General features: G+C 57.8%; 2 protein-coding genes across 8 annotated transcripts; one reads left to right on the forward strand and one right to left on the reverse strand.

The window, feature by feature from the left end:
* The first annotated feature begins 56 nt into the window (after positions 1–56).
* Positions 57–6457, forward strand: PSMC3 (proteasome 26S subunit, ATPase 3). The gene is made up of 13 exons (XM_046017852.1): positions 57–67; positions 161–238; positions 601–684; positions 1258–1383; positions 1825–1929; positions 2041–2103; positions 2369–2506; positions 2941–3084; positions 3206–3354; positions 4472–4568; positions 5005–5150; positions 6005–6086; positions 6271–6457. Exons 2-13 carry the CDS (start codon positions 164–166, stop codon positions 6379–6381), a joined length of 1320 nt encoding a protein of 439 aa, XP_045873808.1. The 5' UTR covers positions 57–67; positions 161–163; the 3' UTR covers positions 6382–6457.
* Positions 6458–8644: 2187 nt separating this feature from the next.
* SLC39A13 (solute carrier family 39 member 13) lies at positions 8645–16619 on the reverse strand. 7 transcript variants are annotated; one of them, XM_046017514.1, is made up of 10 exons: positions 16371–16617; positions 14611–14919; positions 12618–12731; positions 12196–12335; positions 11702–11806; positions 11497–11586; positions 10706–10756; positions 10269–10397; positions 9983–10082; positions 8645–9867 (listed from the first exon to the last, which is right to left on the reverse strand). In XM_046017514.1, the coding sequence occupies exons 2-9, from the start codon at positions 14909–14911 to the stop codon at positions 10020–10022; spliced, it is 993 nt and encodes a 330-aa protein (XP_045873470.1). In that variant the 5' UTR covers positions 14912–14919; positions 16371–16617; the 3' UTR covers positions 8645–9867; positions 9983–10019. The 7 variants fall into 7 exon arrangements, with proteins under 7 accessions (XP_045873470.1, XP_045873472.1, XP_045873467.1 ...); XM_046017516.1 differs by having other exon boundaries at positions 12196–12320; positions 16371–16604; XM_046017511.1 differs by having other exon boundaries at positions 10265–10397; positions 16371–16601.
* Positions 16620–17106: the final 487 nt, after the last annotated feature.

A 17106-nucleotide genomic window follows, 5' to 3' on the forward strand; every position in this document is an offset into this window, starting at 1 on the left:
AAGCAGATTCGTGGCGATAGTGGCGGCGGGAACTAATTCAGTCAAGAGTTAGAAATTGGAGAGAGAGGTTTGTCACTAGTCAGGAGCAGGCGTTCGGAAAGACAGTATTAATCTCTGGCTGAAATTCCTGTCCAGTCCTATTTTCGGTCTTCTCCTTCAGGATATGAATCTGCTGCCTAAACTCGAGAGTCCAGTGACTCGGCAGGTGAAGATGGCGACCGTGTGGGATGAGGCTGAGGTACGCGCTGGGAGAGTTGGGGTCCTGGAGCCGAGGCCAGCAGGAAGACGCCTTTGGTGGGAGGATGGGAAGTGGCTGGGGGGAGCGTCAAGGTCTGGCCTGGTCCCGGGGTCGGGGCCGCTTGGGATATGGGCAAGGGTCTCGACTCCTTCATGTTGGTTTTATTGGCGGGGAAGCTGAGGCTGTGAGTGGGCTCGGAGGATGCGGAATCCCCGACCTGAGTTAAATATATATGTGTATGTATGTATATATATGTATAAATATGTATATGTGTGTGTATATATGTGTGAGCGCGCGCGTATGTGTATATGTGTGTGTGTATGTGTGTGTATATATATATATTTTTTTCCCTTTTTAAACAGCAAGATGGAATCGGGGAGGAGGTGCTCAAGATGTCCACAGAAGAGATTATCCAGCGCACACGGCTGCTGGACAGTGAGATCAAGGTGGGCTTACAGCCCCAGTGGCGGGCAGCGAAGCCCCCACAGGGCAGGCCCTGGAGATCCCAGCGGCTTCTTTCATGTTCTTGGCCTTTCCAGGAAGACATAGGGCCCGCGGATTAGAAAAAGAGAAAAAACTAAGCCTTAAGAGGGACCGGAAGAGAGACAGGATGGTGGAAGGGCAGGTCTGAGAGGATTCATCGGATTGCCTTTTCCGGCGAGGTCTTTAAATATTCCTCTTGAGAATCTTTTAGAAAGTCCTCATTTATAGATGAGGAAACAGAGGTTTTGCTGTGGTGAAGTACCCAGGCCTTAATTAGCAGCAGAAGCTAAAACCTGTATTTGCTTGATTCAGAGCCCTGCTCTTTTCCCTCTGCTACGACTTCAGGAGGTTTCCAGACTGGCCCGGTTTGCCCTCTGCTGGATGTGGACACAGTCAGGTTCACCCTTCAGAGAGCCTTAGAGCTGAGTGAATGGATGCGGGAAGGTCCCCTGGGCAGCCTGGGCCTCACCCGTTACAGGTCCCTAGGATAAGCTGAGCCAAGGCTGAACATTTGCTTCCACTCGCCCTCATCCCAGATCATGAAGAGTGAAGTGTTGCGAGTTACCCATGAACTCCAAGCCATGAAGGACAAGATCAAAGAGAACAGTGAGAAAATCAAAGTGAACAAGACCCTGCCATACCTTGTGTCCAACGTTATCGAGGTGTGTGTGTATGTGGAGGGGAAGAGAAAGGGTCAGCCGAGCTTGGAGGCAGCGTGCTCTGGGTCCATTGGAAAAAAAGAGTGGGTGGAAGTTTTGAGGCCCAAATTGCATGTTAGAACTGCACCTCCAGGGGCCGCCTCCCTAGTATGCATATCTAGGGTGCTATATATATACACACAGACACATACACACACACATAGATACCCTGCAAAGGCCTCAGAAACACATGTTTCCTCTTTACTTGGGGAGTAGAGAGCTCTTGGGGGCAGAAAAGCAACACCTAAAGGGTTCTTATCAATCCTCTGGCTTATTGGTCACACCTTTGCTGGGGCTGGGGCTAATCTGAGGAAGGGGGTGGATTGTCTTGCCCTGGGAAACAGTAGGCCCTGAGGAGTTCAGGGGGCCGAGCAGGGCTTCTTGACTGAGCTTTTTTCCTCCCAGCTTCTAGATGTTGATCCCAATGACCAAGAAGAGGATGGTGCCAATATTGACCTGGATTCCCAGAGGAAGGGTAAATGTGCAGTGATCAAAACCTCTACACGGCAGGTGAGGCTAGCTTGGGATAGAACTAAGGAGGGTGAGGGGTGGATGTGGGAAAGGACTAGGGAGCTTTATTGAGGGCGGTAATTGAGATTGAGCCTAGAATTTTTCCTACAGACCTACTTCCTGCCTGTGATTGGGTTGGTGGATGCTGAAAAGCTAAAGCCAGGAGACTTGGTGGTGAGTGGTGTCCCTTAGCCCGGGCAGGACTTATCCAGTGAGGTTTCTCCCATTGGTTAGTTGAGCCTCTGCCTCAGGCCCAGGTCACCGTTGGCCCTGAATCTTGGCAGAGCAGCCCAGGGTGTCTGAGCTGATCAGCTTGCTCTTTGGTTCTTGTCTTTCCTAGCCCTGTATTTTCTTTTCACTCTACAGACACCTGCCACCCAGCCAGTTAGTTAGGTCTTGAGCTGGGACAAACCTGAAGGCTTCCGTGCTCTGTCCCCAGGGTGTGAACAAAGATTCCTATCTGATCCTGGAGACCCTGCCCACAGAGTATGACTCTCGTGTGAAGGCCATGGAGGTGGATGAGAGGCCCACAGAACAATATAGTGACATCGGGGGCCTGGACAAGCAGATTCAGGAGGTGAGGGAGGCCCTGGTTGCTAGTAGCAGCCTCGCCTGCCTTTTGTGTTTTTTTTTCTTCATTGACCAGAGCACTTATTGCCAACATGCCTCTTATCGTAGCATCCCAGGGAGGTAAGGAGGGTGCCATGCAACAGTTTAGGATAAGGAGATCCAGAGAGATTAAATGAAGGTCACAGGGGTTTAGGACCAGAGTCAGGACTGGAACTCAGGCTCCTAGTCCTTATCCTGGTGCCTCTCTACCATATCTTGCTCTTCCTGGAGCAGCCGTAGCCAGCCTTCGTGGGAGTGAGCATTCTGTGTCCTTCTGACACAGGGAAAGGAGAGGCAATGTCCCTGAATTGGTGTTAGGAGGGTTGAGGGTTGGGGTTGAAGTGTCAGGTTGTAGGAGCCCTCCAGACTTCACTGTCCTCACCCAGGACTTCTTCCTGGCAGCTGGTGGAAGCCATTGTCCTGCCAATGAACCACAAGGAGAAGTTTGAGAACTTGGGGATCCAGCCTCCAAAAGGGGTGTTGATGTATGGCCCCCCAGGTACGGGGAAGACCCTGCTGGCCCGGGCCTGTGCTGCACAGACCAAGGTAAGTGCTTTGGGGGCGAGTGAAGAAGGAAAGGTCAGAAGCTAAAGCACTACCAAGTGGGCTCAGAGGGACCTCTCTTAGTGCCTTTGGCCTGACACTTGTCACCATGCCACCTCACCAGGCTACCTTCCTGAAGTTGGCTGGCCCTCAGCTGGTGCAGATGTTCATTGGGGATGGTGCCAAGCTGGTTCGGGATGCCTTCGCCCTGGCCAAGGAGAAAGCTCCGTCCATTATCTTCATCGATGAGCTGGATGCCATTGGCACTAAGCGGTAAGGGGGTGCTGAGTGCCACAAAGGAGATTGTTGTAAATTCCTGCTGTTTCCTACCCTGTTCCCTCCTTCCCCTGGAGTAGTGGCAGCTCTACTCTTGTGGTTTTACATCCTGAATTCTGTTCTAACTAGCTTCCTTGCTTTTTCCCTGACCATCCATTCTCCTCACAGCTGCCAGCATGTTCCTTTCATACCTGCTTGCTTTCCTCACGTGCACCCACACTCCTTCCCACAAACATCCTACTTGAAACCCTTCATGGGCCCCTATTGCTCCTTGGGATCAATGCTGGACTTAGCATGGCCTGCCTAGTCCCCTGTGTGGGTCTCCCTGCTCCCCTCCTCTTCATCCTGGACCTGTCCCTACCCCAACTTCTTCCCAGTATCCATTTGGTTTTTTTTTTTTTTTTAAGATTTTTATTTATTTATTAAGGCCGTTTGTTAGAGAGAGGGAGAGAGCGAGCGAGCAGTTGAGCACATGAGGTGGGGTGGGGCAGAGGGGAAAGGAGAAGAAGAGGGTAAGAATCCCAAATAGACTCTACCCCTGAATGCAGAGCAGGAGGTGGGGTCAACCTCATGACCCTGAGATTATTACCTGAGCCAAAACTGAGGGTCGGACACTTAACCAACTGTGCCACCCAGACGCCCCAATATCCCTTTGGTTTATAGGTCCCCTCTATAATCAGTGTCCATCTGGCCCTGGTTAGAGATATTTTGCACCTGTTGTTCCTTTTCTAGAACGTACTTTTCCCATTCTTTATTAGTTGCCTAGCCTGTGTGTTCTCAGTCTGAGGGATACTTCTCAGGGATGCCTGCCTGGGCTCCCACTTACACTCCAAGTCTGGATCCCGTATTTCTAAGCTTTAGTTTGCAGTGGCACACTGCAACAAAACCGGGCCGTGGCTGGTTTTGCTAACTGTTTTATCCTCAGCCTGGCTGATCCCAGGAGCCTCTCCAGTCTCTGCACCTGTTCTGTGTCAGTCCTGGGCTGGGGGCCCCAGGTTGAGCGAGACCTTTCCCTGCCCTGGACAGTTGGGTTAGGCTTTTGGTGGCTGGAGAAGGGGAAAGCTCTGGCCAAGTTGTGGCCTCACCAGTATCTCGGGCTTCTTGTGTGCCCCAGTTTTGACAGTGAGAAGGCTGGAGACCGGGAGGTGCAGAGGACGATGTTGGAACTTCTGAACCAGCTGGATGGGTTCCAACCCAACACTCAAGTAAAGGTGAGTATTGTCATCACAGATTAAGAAAACAGAGTTTATTTATTTATTTATTTTAAAAGATTTTATTTATTTATTTGACAGAGATCACAGGTAGGCAGAGAAGCAGGCAGCGGCGGTGAGTGGGAAGAAGGCTGCCTGCTGAGCAGAGAGCCCGATGCGGGGTTCGATCCCCGGACCCTGGGATTATGACCTGAGCCGAAGGCAGAGGCTCAACCCACTGAGCCACCCAGGCACCCCAAGAAAACAGAGTTTAGAGGGAAGGGCACCTTCTCGGTTACCCAGCTAGTGCAGCTAGAATTACAGTTAAGATTGTTTTTAGCACCCTTGCTGTTTGATCTGGACCCTGGGCTGCCTGTCTGCCTGTTGTGGCCTTGACGGTTGTCTGTCTGGGAGCCCCATCTTCCTTATTTCATGTCGCGCTTCTCCCCTTGCTTAGGTGATTGCAGCAACCAACAGGGTGGATATCCTGGACCCCGCACTGCTCCGCTCAGGCCGTCTGGACCGGAAGATTGAATTCCCAATGCCCAATGAGGAGGCCCGGGCCAGAATCATGCAGATCCACTCCCGCAAGATGAACGTCAGGTGAGCAAGGACATGGGCAAGGCGCTGAGATCTGAAGGGGCAGCAGCAGAGCACTCTCTGTTGCCTTTCATACTGCGCATCCCCGTCCCCTGGTCTCTGCCTACCCCTTCTCCCCTCTCTGTCCACACAGGACTATTCTACATGCCACCTCCGTTTCTCCCCAGAAGCCTGAGGTAGAGTCTCACTGAGGTCCAGGCCCTGATTCTGGGTGGTCAGTTCCTTAGAATCACCCTGCCCCTTCCTCCCCCATGGGAGGCCCTCAGTTTCCTTGACTCCTCCACCCCAGCGGATGAGCACAGCCCATCATGGCTTTGGGGAATCCAGCCAGGGGCCAGATGGACTTGGATTCAGATCTGTGTGACCTCCAGTAGGTGGTATTACCTGTTGGAGCCTGAGTTTTCTGGTCTGGTGCTTGGGGTTAATGCCACTGACCTCGTGGGGTCATGGCACCGTCAAGGGAAGTGCTTGGCACATGAGAGCAAGACAGCACTGTGCTGATGCACGGCCTGCGCTCCTCAGAAGAAGGGGAGACAGCCATCTTGCTCCCCCGCTCCAGGCTGAATCAGTCCCTGGCATCTTAGGTGCAGATTTCTAGAAGGCTAGAGTTCAAGAGACACAAAAATAACCTGGTGTCTGCTTTGACCTACCTGCCCTTCGTCCTGTATCTTGTACTGAGAAGAGAACAAGGCATAGCGGGGAAGGGGGGGATTAGCCGAAGTCCTAGGGCAAGTGGACCTCACTGCTGATGGGAGTTTGGGCAGACGTCATCTCCCACCGCTCCCCGTAACCATAAGTAACTGAGTCCTGTGGTGTTCTCCACCCGCCCTCCCCCGCCCTCCCCCGCCGCCCCTCAGTCCCGATGTGAACTATGAGGAGCTGGCCCGCTGTACGGATGACTTCAACGGGGCCCAGTGCAAGGCCGTGTGCGTGGAGGCGGTGAGTGGTGGTGTGAGGGAGTGGGTTACTTCATGCCTTCTTGCCCCCCCTTTGCTGAACAGGGTGGGGCATTTGGCTGGTGGAGACTGCTGGTGGAAGGGAAGAGGCTCAGAAGGCCGAGGCCTCTGGGAGCCGGGCCAGGGGTGCAGGAAGGCACCCTATAGCCTGTCTGTCCTTGGTGCAGGGCATGATCGCACTGCGCAGGGGCGCCACGGAACTCACGCATGAGGACTACATGGAGGGCATCCTCGAGGTGCAGGCCAAGAAAAAAGCCAACCTGCAGTACTATGCCTAGGAGGTTGCCCACCACACCTGCTCCCTGGTCTGGTGCTGGTTAAAATTCATAATAAAAGATGGTTTCAGGTCCCTGCCACCTGTCTGTTGCACCTTGCCTGGGGCCTGGCTACGAGAATGGGACCTGTGCAGGAGGCTCCCTCCCCAAGTGCTGCTGCCTGGAAACCCCTGAAACCACTGTGGGCCTCAGAGCAGTTGTCAGGTGAGGCCCTCTGGGCAGGATGGGTGCGTGTTACAGCTGCTGCCTGGCGTCTTCCAGCCTCCCACCACCGTGTCCCTGCCAGACCCTTTCCCGCTCCCTCCCCACCCCTCTACTTTTAGAGGTCCAGGCCCTGCAGCAACAGCACCAAGAATAGAAGCCAGCCTTTTCCCCTTTTTGCGTTTTTGGTCCCCTTATCCTTGCTTCCCTGTAAAGCCAGGCTCTGGGTTTTTGCTCCTTGACATTCCTCCTGTTTCCTGGCCCCTGAGCCTCCTGTTTCTCCACGTGTTCCCATGAGTTCTTTTGGCTCATTTCCTTCTGCTGAGAAATCAACCTTGAGCAAGAGCACCAAGAGCCCTTCGAAGCCCAACCTTTGGTCATGGTGTGTTCTCCCCCTCGCTCCCCCCAGTTCCACCGTCAGCCCCACTCTCAATCAGGCCCCATGTCCTGTCTGTTTCCTTGAGGATCTTGTTAGTCCTCTCTGTCTACTCAACCTTCCAGCCCCCCCCCCCCCCCAACATCATAGCTGGCGTCGTGTGGTTCACTGAGGGCCTGTTCTGGGCCCCATGCCCGACGGATCTGTGCATAATTTGGTCTAGTCATTCCAGTAGCCCCCATTGGGGTACCCATTTCCAAGATGTGTGTGAGCAGCTGGGCTACGATTGCTCTTAGGTGGCCTAGCTGGGATTTAAACCCAGGACAGTAAAACACGTCTGGGTTCCATGTCTGTGCTCTTAGCAGCAGCTTTTGTGGGCCAGGGAGTGCCTTTCAGAGTAAAAGACCCTCAGAACTCCTGTCACCTCTTACTTGCACCCCTAGCAAAAGCCCCTCCACACTTTTTCCTGCCCTCTCCCCAAGTGGACATGCCCACAATGAGCTACTGACCAAAATAGCCTATCTGGAGGGCTTGGCTGCTGGCTAGCTGTCCAGCCCAGGAGTCCTGTCACCTCCAGGCTGCCTTCTAGAGTGTGCTGTTGCTCACAGGGGCAGTCCCCTTGGAAATCCCATTGACTTCCACGCCCTGCCCAAGGCACTCCCAGCACAACCTCCAAGGGCTTCTGGTTTCTGTCCCCTAGGTGGGGACAGACCTGGCCGCTGTTGCTTCTGTGTTCTCTGTTCCCCTGCCTGACCAGTCAGGGCATTCACCTCCTGGCCATGGCAGTGCAGTGAACCCACAGTCCCTGCATCCTACTAGCTTCTTCATAAATGGCCTCACTGCCTCTCCCGGGCAGGCTGAGCCCTGTGATTGCCTGTGTACCTGCTACCTGGAAGGGCTCAACATAGGTAAGAGCCCCGGTGCCACCCCGGAGAGGTGGGGGTGGGGGACAGCCCTGGATTCCTCCTTTGGCACCATCAGGCCTGGGCTTCCCAGATCTTGGACTGTCACAGCCAGGTGGGGCGGCTCCCTTTTTGCCGACCAGCCACTGGGTCAGAGCCAGGCACTCCCAGCTGAGCATGCCGCTGAGTGGGCTCCAGGACAGATGGGACAGTTCTTATCCTGTGGGCTCCTGAAGGCCAGCTGGCCAGCCTGGTTGACTCAGCACAGTGGGATCCCACTATTCCCTCCCTGCTTTCCTGGGCTAGCCCTGGGGGAAGCAGCCTTTACACTCAGACATTCAGAGGAAGTGAGAATCCGTAGAGTAAGAAGAACCCCATGATCTTTTTAATTTCACTGAAGCAAAGCTGGAGATGACTTGGTGGATAGACCTCCCTTCCTCCGTTTACTCGGGACAGGCTGGGGAGAAGCCCCTGGCTCTTACATCTGTAAAAAAAGGACGACCACCTGGGGGCGATGTCGGCTACGGTGGCACGGTGCCAGGGTTGTGGTACTGGGCTCCAGAGCTAACACGCCAGGTTTAGCACAAAAGGCAGCACTGTGAGGGTAACTGTTCAGAGATGAGCGTGAAGCACAAGAGCTGGAGGGGGGCTGGGGATGGCAAGATGGCAGGGTGGCCAGCTGAGCTTGGGGGGTGGGGACCCCCACAGCCACCAGCCTGGCTGGAGTAAGGGGAGCCCAGGAAAGCCCTGCCTGACCAGGGACTGGTGTGCAGAAGAGAGGCAGCCAGTTTGTATATAATATTTATTTGCATTGTCTATAGAATAGTTATTTACAGATAGAAACGGACCCACAGCAAAACTGCTGTAAACCCATTCAGACCCTCTTGATGGCCGCTTCTCAGAACGTCCACGGTTGAGCAGCAAGGCTGAGCCTGGCTGTGGAGTGGGCCAGCTGAGTACCTGGGTGTCCGCCAAGGGAAATAGCTGGGGATTATGGCTTCAGCATTCTCCCAGAGCACATTCCTGAGTGCTGACAAGGCGGAGCCCTCACCTCCCCCAATCTACCCTCAGCCACAATGGGATAGGGAAAAGGGCCTGGGCAGGGAGGGGTGGCCATGGCCCACTCTTCCTGCCCCCAGGGTATCTCTACCTGCACTCTGGCCTGGCACCAGCATCCCTGAGCTGAACCAGGAGGCCTGTGTGGCCCAGGTCCGCTCACTGCCCTGCAGGCTGCTGTTTGGCAGCTGGAGGTGGCGAAAGCTGCTGGCGCTGCCAGGGAGCATTTACTAGGGGAACAGGAGCTGGCCCAGGGCTGACAGCCACGAGGAAAAGGTCTTGGAAAGCATGTCCCAGCTCCATCCCAGGATGGGGAGGACCGTCAGTGCTGAGTGGGGCGAGGGGCTACATGAGCACCTGCCTCTCCTTTCTTTGGCCGTAGAACTGGCAAAGGAAGGGCCAGGACAAGGGACACAGCAGAGAGAAGGCTTCCCAGCCTCAGCCCTCAGGCTGCCAGGGCTTGGAGCCTGCGTAGAAGGCCAGGAACCCCAAGGCTCCAGAGGGAGATGGCTTTGGGTTCCCCAAAGCACTGGGCTCCTGGAGCTGTTCTCACTCCCCGTATGGTCTTTCTTGGCCGAGAGAGGCCTCCACCTGGGACCAGGGCTGCTATTCCTCACTGCTCACTGCGGGAAGTGTGGGATGATGGGGGTAATAAGACCACAGCGCGGCTGGGGGCAGGCGCCGGGATCATGCCCCGGGCCCAGCACGCTATCACAGTGTCGGTCTCACACATATCTCTGGTCACGGTCCCACACACGCACGCACACCACCCTCTCATCTTGTCAGAGGTGCGCTCTCAGGCACTCGCCCTCTGCGTCACACACGGTCACAGAGTGAATCCGAGTCTCTTATTGCTGTGTGGGGGGCGGCAGGGACGGTCACTCCACGAAAAGTGAGAAGAGCACCATCACCACGATGCCCGTGCATAGCAGCAGCACCTGCTGCAGGGAGCGCCTGCGGGGAAAGGGGCCATGCTCAGGCTGGGGCTGAGGATGGGCTGCAGCCCGGAAGAACCCCCCCTCCCGAGCTCCCAGGGGCCCCGTGAGTGATGGCGGCAAGGGGCACTCACCACGGGTCATCTTCCTCCAAGAGGTCAGGCAGCACGTTCACCAGGGCGATGTAGAGAAAGCCGCCAGAGGTGAAAGGCAGGATCCAGGCCACAGTCTCTTCTGCAGTGGGAGGAGAAGTCCTGATGGCTGGGAGCCCAGGGGAGCTGTGTGCACCACACCCACTCCCACAGGGGAGACTTGGGGCAGATCCTGGCCTGGACACTGGGATGGGGCATCTGTGCCCTCTGGCTGGGGCCCCTCCACTGACCACCACCTGCCGCCACCACCCACCACGCCCGTACCTACTCCCTTGGGGGACTGCGTACAGATGGCGAAGCAGGCGCCCAGCAGGCCCCCCAGTGCCGTCGAGAGCTGCAGCTTGGCTGCGCTCCATCGGTCAAAGCCGGCCCGGAGCAGGATGGCAAAGTCGCCCACCTGAGGGGAGGTCCAGATGATCACTCTGGGCCCCAGGGGGTCGGGTACGGACCTGCACACCGAGCCCCCTGCACCAGCCCTGCTGCTGGGCCCCCCAGCCCGCATCCCCTAGGCTGGGACCCCATTCCCTGCCCCCCCTGCCCCAGAGGCCGGAGCACAGCTGAGATGGTGGCTGCAGCCTGGTGGGCTGAGCAGCTCTAGGCCTCCGAAGCCCAGCCCCCAAGGCTGCCACTCAGGGCTTCCCAGCCCAAATCCCTCTCCAAAGCCCCACACCCACACTGCCGCCATGGAAACCCTCTGGCACACACCTCATGGGGGATCTCGTGCAGAAGGATGGCCATGGTGGTCAGGAGCCCAATCTGCAGGGAAGGGAGTCTGTGGGGTTCTGGGCCGAGGGCCAGGCACCCACTTGTCCACTCAGTCTACAAATATTTACTCTGCTGGGTGCTCTGGCTGGATACGGTTCAGCTACTAGAAACACAGCAGACAAGGAACCTGTCTTCACAGAGCTAACAGTCTGAAGGGGGGGTGGCGAGGACTGAATGAACAAAGAACCACAAGATTACACAGTGCCAGGTGCTGTGGGGGAAGAGATGGACCACGTGGCATGGGAACAAGTGACAGGGGCCTCATTTAGATGAGGGGTTAGCAGAGGGCTCTCTGAGGAAGTGCATGTCAGCTGAGGCCTGGAGGATAAGGAGCCAGGATTTCAAAGACTGGGAGGAGGAACATTCCAGGCGGATGGAATAGTGTGAGGTGGAGGTTAGGAGAGGGGAAAGAGCCGGGCCAGCTCAAGAGGAGGCAGAGAGGGCAGAGGGAAGAAGTGGGTGAGAAGCATCTAGATACAGGCAGGGCCCAAGCCTAGCAGCTTGGCAGAGGTATGTAATCCCAGCAAGAAGCGTTCGCAGCAAGAACAGCCCAGTGGCTCGGACAGACGGCAGCCACGTGCAGCCCTCAGGGCCTGGATGAGGGTGTTGGTGATGGAGTGGGAAGTGCACAGCCTGGAAACCTGTTTTGGAGGCCGAGCCAACTGGTTAACACAGGCACCATCATTCCCACCAGAAATGCATGGGGCCGACCTCTCCCTACCCCCACTCACCTTCTTGCTCACAAGGAAACTGGCAGCTACAGCCAGCCCATGAGTGAAGTTGTCTATGGTGTTGGCCAGCAGGTTGAGATAGCCACTGACCTGCACAAGGGAAGAGGAAGCCAGGCTGACCCAGGTGGGCAGGGTTCAGCTGGGCCTGCCAGTTGGGGGGTGGGGAACCGCTGCAGGAGGAAGGGGCCCTGAGTGGGCCACTCACTTTGATGGTCCGGACCACGGCACTCACGCCGGGCTCTGCAGCCGGCTGGGCCAGAGAGTGGCCTCCACTGAGCACGGCAGCAGCAGCGGGGTCTTTGCTGGGGGCCTAGGGCCAGGAGAAGGAGGGAGAGGGGACATTAGATGTTCCCCCACTTGGCCAGTGTAGACACAGGAGGGGAGTGAGAGATGGAGAGACAGAGGCAGGGAACAGTACTTCGGCCTGGCTAGACTTCTCTCCTGCCCAGTCAGCTGTGTGTCCCAATTCAACTGACCACCTTCCACACTGCGGTTGCTCCCAGTTTATGAGAACAAGCCACAGCAGGGGCCAACGTCATCACTCCCTGGATCTTCCCAGTTGGCCTGGCCTCCCAGAGCCTCAAGGGAATGGGGAAGAGACCCTTTTTTCAGGGCTCAACTCAGAACCTGGGCCTCCAGGTTCCTGCACCACCACATAACAGAGGCTGACCTGTCCAGGCCCTGGGGCTTGGGGCTCACCTGGCTGGTCCCCTCCTTCTCCTTGCTGTCCAGGAACATCTTCTCCAACGCCAGAAAGGTCAGGAAGCCAGCAATGACCCACAGTCCCAGCTGCTGTTGCTGCTGCAGGCTCTGGCCCTCACCACCTGCAGGGGGCAGCACTGACAGGCCAGGCCAAGCCAGGGCCACAGAAGGGGGGGCCATTTGGAATGGGACCTCGTCAGGGGCAGTGACAGGGGAAGTGGGACAGGACTGGCTGGTGGGGAAGATGGGCCCCAGGGACTCCCACAGGGGCCGGGGAACTGGACTGGGGCAAGTTCCCTGCCATATGCCCAGATCTCCCCTCCCCGTCATTCTGGCAGAGCAGGCAGGGTCTAGGTCAACCTTAGGCGTGGGCACCAGTTCCCTCTGTTCTCCTGCCCCCTGACTGTGGCCTCACTCACCAGGGCTGGCACTGCATGTGTAGGCCCATGCCTCAGGCAGCAGGTGGAGAAACACATTGCCCAAAAGTCCCCCCAAGGCAAAGCTGAGCAGCTGCTTCAGGCGGCGGGCCCCAGCTACAAAAGGGAGATGTGGAGATGCGGGGCTTGCAGGTTGGCCTATCAGAGTCTCTGGCCAGACCTCTGCCCCACCCAGCTTACTGGGCGCTGTGTTTTTCCAACCAGACTGCAAGCTTCCAGAAGGCTGGACTCGGCCTGCGGCCCTTCCTGGATCACCCCCACCACCCCAGGCCCAGCACCAGCTGGGTGCTCAGGAGGAAATACATCACGGCCCGCTGGACGGCCGTGGAACCACTGCGGCTTCATAGTTAAGAGACAGGGCTTGGGAGCCCGACGGGCCCCAGCCCCACAACCAACCAGCTGGTGACCCTGGGCAGGTTACTTCTGGGACTCAGTTTCCCCATCTCTAAACCCGGGATGATTGTTATATGATAGGGACCTTGTGGGAATTAAGTGACAATACACACAGCAAGCCCTCTTTTAGGGGGAGTTTCTCTCTTCTCAGCCGCTGTTACTCTCAGAAAGGTGACAGAGCCTGGGGGACTTTTGCAGACTTGCAGCATCAAGAGTTGGAAGTGCCCGAAGGAGGCTATCCAGAGAAATGGGCGCAGAAGGCAGAGGCCGCTTGGGTGGTCCAGTGGGATCCCAGGAGAAGCTGCCGCTTCCAGGCTGTGTGACCTCAGCCTGGTCAGAGAACTCTTCGGTGCCTTCGTTTCCCCATTTGTGAAATGGAGCTAACCCCCCGAGGCTGACCTCGCAGGGGTACTCTAAGAGGGGCTGAGATGATGCACAGGCCATGACGGCAGGCCCCACGAAGGCTCTCTTCACAGCTGTGGCGCCAGCCCTCAGCCTGCCGTGGGCCACAGATGTGCTCATAACCATCTGCTGAACGAACAGTTCCCTGGCCTAGCAGGCGGCAGAAACACCAGATTCCTGGAGCCCGGGGCCAGAGCTGCTACGCTGCACTCCTGGGTGGGGCAGCATGGGTAGCATGGGAGCTACCCATCTAGTCTTTAGTTTTCTTCTCTCTCTCTCTTTTTTTTAAGATTTTATTTATTTGACAGACAGAGATCACAAGCAGGCAGAGAGGCAGGCAGAGAGAGGAGGAAGCAGGCTCCCTGCTGAGCAGGGAGCCTGATGTGGGCCTCGATCCCAGGACCTTAGGATCATGACCTGAGCCGAAGGCAGAGGCTTTAACCCACTGAGCCACCCAGGTGCCCCTAGTCTTTAGTTTTCATTACGACATATCATTTGTGCCCACCAGTGCAGAGACACATCTGCAGTGCAAAAGGGGAGCCTCTGCCCTGGCCTGGGCAAAACCCCTCACGCCCAAGTCCCCTCCTCAGAGGGGGCACCACCAGCCTTGCATGTATTCCAGGAAGGCTGACCCAGGGGCCTCCGTGGAAAGGCTTTTCTGCACTAAGGACGAGGCAGGGCTCTGTTCCAGCACACAGCCAGCCCCGGGCCTTCGGACCTGCCGCCCTTCCCCAACACCAGGCAGCCTTCTAAGTACTCCAGCAGTATGAGCTCCTCTCCTCTCCCCAGTAGCACCTATATGGCAGGTACCAGTATGATCCCCATTTTTAAGGCTGGGAGCCTAAAGTGAAGTAACTTACCCAATGCCACCCAGCTGGTGAGAGGCAGAGCCAGGCATGGAACCCAAGAGGCCTGGCACCCACGTTTCCAACCACAATCTATATTGTTTCTTGGTGAATGTTTGCTGACTTTTATTCTTTGAGAATAAACAAATGAAGAAATGAAGGAACAAATGAGCCTGATCCAGCCTGGTCTCAACAAGGTGAGAAGCTGTGTGCTCTGTCCCTGCCCTCCACTCCAGAAGGCTGAGTCCTGGGACGTGCAACCCCACTCTCCCAGGAAGAGCAGCCCTGTTTTCCACGTCGCTGGCTGCTCGGGGCACCAGAGGAGGGTCACCTACCTTCTGAGCGCAGCATTGTCCCCATCTCCAAGGGAATCACCAGCAGTGGGAAGACGCCACTGAGCCCCACCATGAGGGAGCCTAGGAGGGAGCAGATCCAGGTGTCCAGCCTCTCCCCGCTCAGCAGGGCCCCCCAGGATTCGCTTTCTTTGTTGTCCAGGCGACAGGCAGCTGCAGGGCCCCGGCTCCGGAGGGCCGGCTGGGAACCCCCAGCCCCTCCCAGGAGCTCTAGGGCAAGAGCAGTGAAGAAGAGGAGCCTTTGGCCCGCCATGCCACTGCCAGGACAGGGACATCCAGGCATGCCACGTGCTGAAAAACACAAAGGTCTCTTACGTGAGCTGCCACCCTTGGCCGCACACCTGCTTAGCAAACGTGGCATCTTAACCCTCCCCCCAGACAAGTGGCCACTGCATCCACTCTCCTGCCTGCCTTGCCCAGGGCCTGAGGACCCCAGTGATGGGTGCACAGAGCAAAGGGGCTCTACTCTTCCACACCCCACTCCCGAGGACCACACATTTTTCCCTCCTGAGCCTGCTCCAGACTGTGTGTCAGCGTGTCTGCCTGGGGCTAAACTTTCCCTAATGACGGGGTGAGGTGCTGGCTGGGTTCCCTTCAGCCACCAGCAGGCCCAGCCCAGTCGGGTGTCTCTAGCTGCCAGGGGAGGCTCTGCCGCCAGGATGTGCTCCAGTGAGGACACCCAGGGGATGGGGGCTGCCACTGTCTAGCCTGATGGGCAACACAGGATGGTGCAGGTGGGGAAAGCAAGCAGCGGAGCTAGGGCAGAACCATCAGAGCTTCTTCCTAGGCTGTGAGCCCACTGTCTCCAGGAGACAGGACAGGAGGCACACAGACAGGAGGCAGAACTGAAGAGAAGGATCCTTCAGTCGGGAGCTTTGGAGCTTTGGGGCTTTGGAGACGGGACCCAAACTCTGCTCCGCACCTACAGCTTTTTGAGCGTTGGCAAGTCCCCGAAGCCCCTCTCTGGGCCTCAGTTTTCTAGTTTGTAGGGTGAGAAAACTGCCTCCTCACAGGCTATGAAGATGAGAAGAGCTTGCTAAGGCAGGTGACCCGGCCTGGCAATGGGGGCAGCACGGGAAAGCCCTCCTTATACTGAAGGCAGCCTGGGACACCGGAGGCAGGAAGGTTCCCAGCCGCTGGATCACAGGACGGGGATGTGAGTCAACCAACAGAGAAGTTCAATCTGGAAACTCGGGCATGAGGTTTAAATGTGGTCTGCCCTGCCTCATCTGGCGGTGACCTTGAGCCAGCGATGTCCCTGCCTCAGTTTCCTCACCCCCTGATGGAGGTGGGAGGATGGAAAAGATGCCCGCCTCCAGGACCTCCGGGCCTGTACCAGAGACCCTGACGAACCCCGCCGGGGCTCCCCGGGGACCAAAGGCAGGACTGGGCCAGGCCAGACTCGGAGGCCAAGGCGATGCACGCAGAGGTGCGGGACCGCAGTCTGGGGAGAGGGGAACAGGGTACGGAAAGTGAGAGAGGGGAGGGAAAGGAGAAAGCAAGAGAAAGTCAGGAGTGAGCGAGCCAGAGAGAGTGGGAGACGGACGCGGAGACGGAAAGCGAGGGAGCGATGGGCAGCGACGTGCGGGGCGTCGCGGGAGAAGAGGAACCCAAGGAAGTTGAACTCCTCAGCTCTGAGCCAGAAGGAGGGCCAGAGGCCCGGGTCTGTCCGGGGCCGGCGGGGCCGGGGGTCGGCGGGATCGGTCCGGGCGCGGGCCCCCGAGGGTCGGGCGGTCACTCACCGTGCGGCGGCGGCGGCGCTCCGGGCGGCCCCGGCCATCCAGCAGCGGCGCCGCGCCCCGCCCCGGGTCTGCCCCGCCCGACTCGGCCTCCCGGCCCCCAGCCCGGAGCCGCCCCCGGCGCGCGGCCACGTCACACGGGACCTGTCCGGAACTCGACGCGCCGCGCGCCGCGGGGTCGGAGGGGAGCGGCGGTCTCAGCGCGCTTCCGCCTCTCGGCCGTGGGGGACCCGGGAGGCCGGCGCACTTCCGCCCGGGCGGCCGCGGGGCGGCGGGGAGGGCCGGGCGGAAGTGGGAGCCCCAGAGGCGAGGCGCTCAGCCCCGCTGGAGAGGGCGGGGGCGGCGACCCCGCAGGGACCGCGAGCGGCTGGGTGGCTGGGCTTGCGGGTCTGGCCGCCGCTTCCTCTCTCGGGCCGCAGTTCCGCCCGCGGCCGCACGGAGGCGCGCTCGGCTGCCGGCCGGGGTCGGGTGGGTTCCTGGCTCGGGCGCTCCAGCTCTGAGTCAACCGGCCTGACTCCTCCATGAGCAAGGGAAAGGGGAAGTGCCTGCCGCAGGGAGGGGCCTGGCCCCGGGAACCTCAGAAGAGGGAATTTTATTCTTACTCATCGAATTATTTTTATGCTTTGGTTTTTCACTGGGAACCTCAGGCCTTTGTCTCCAGGGCTTGTAACCCTTTGGGGTCCAATGCATGGTGTCTTGACACTGCTGCTCGGAACCCCAAACCTGGGGGAGCTCGCTC

The sequence above is a fragment of the Meles meles genome, chromosome 8 (genome assembly GCF_922984935.1).
Source record: "Meles meles chromosome 8, mMelMel3.1 paternal haplotype, whole genome shotgun sequence".
Classification (NCBI taxonomy): Eukaryota; Metazoa; Chordata; class Mammalia; order Carnivora; family Mustelidae; genus Meles; species Meles meles.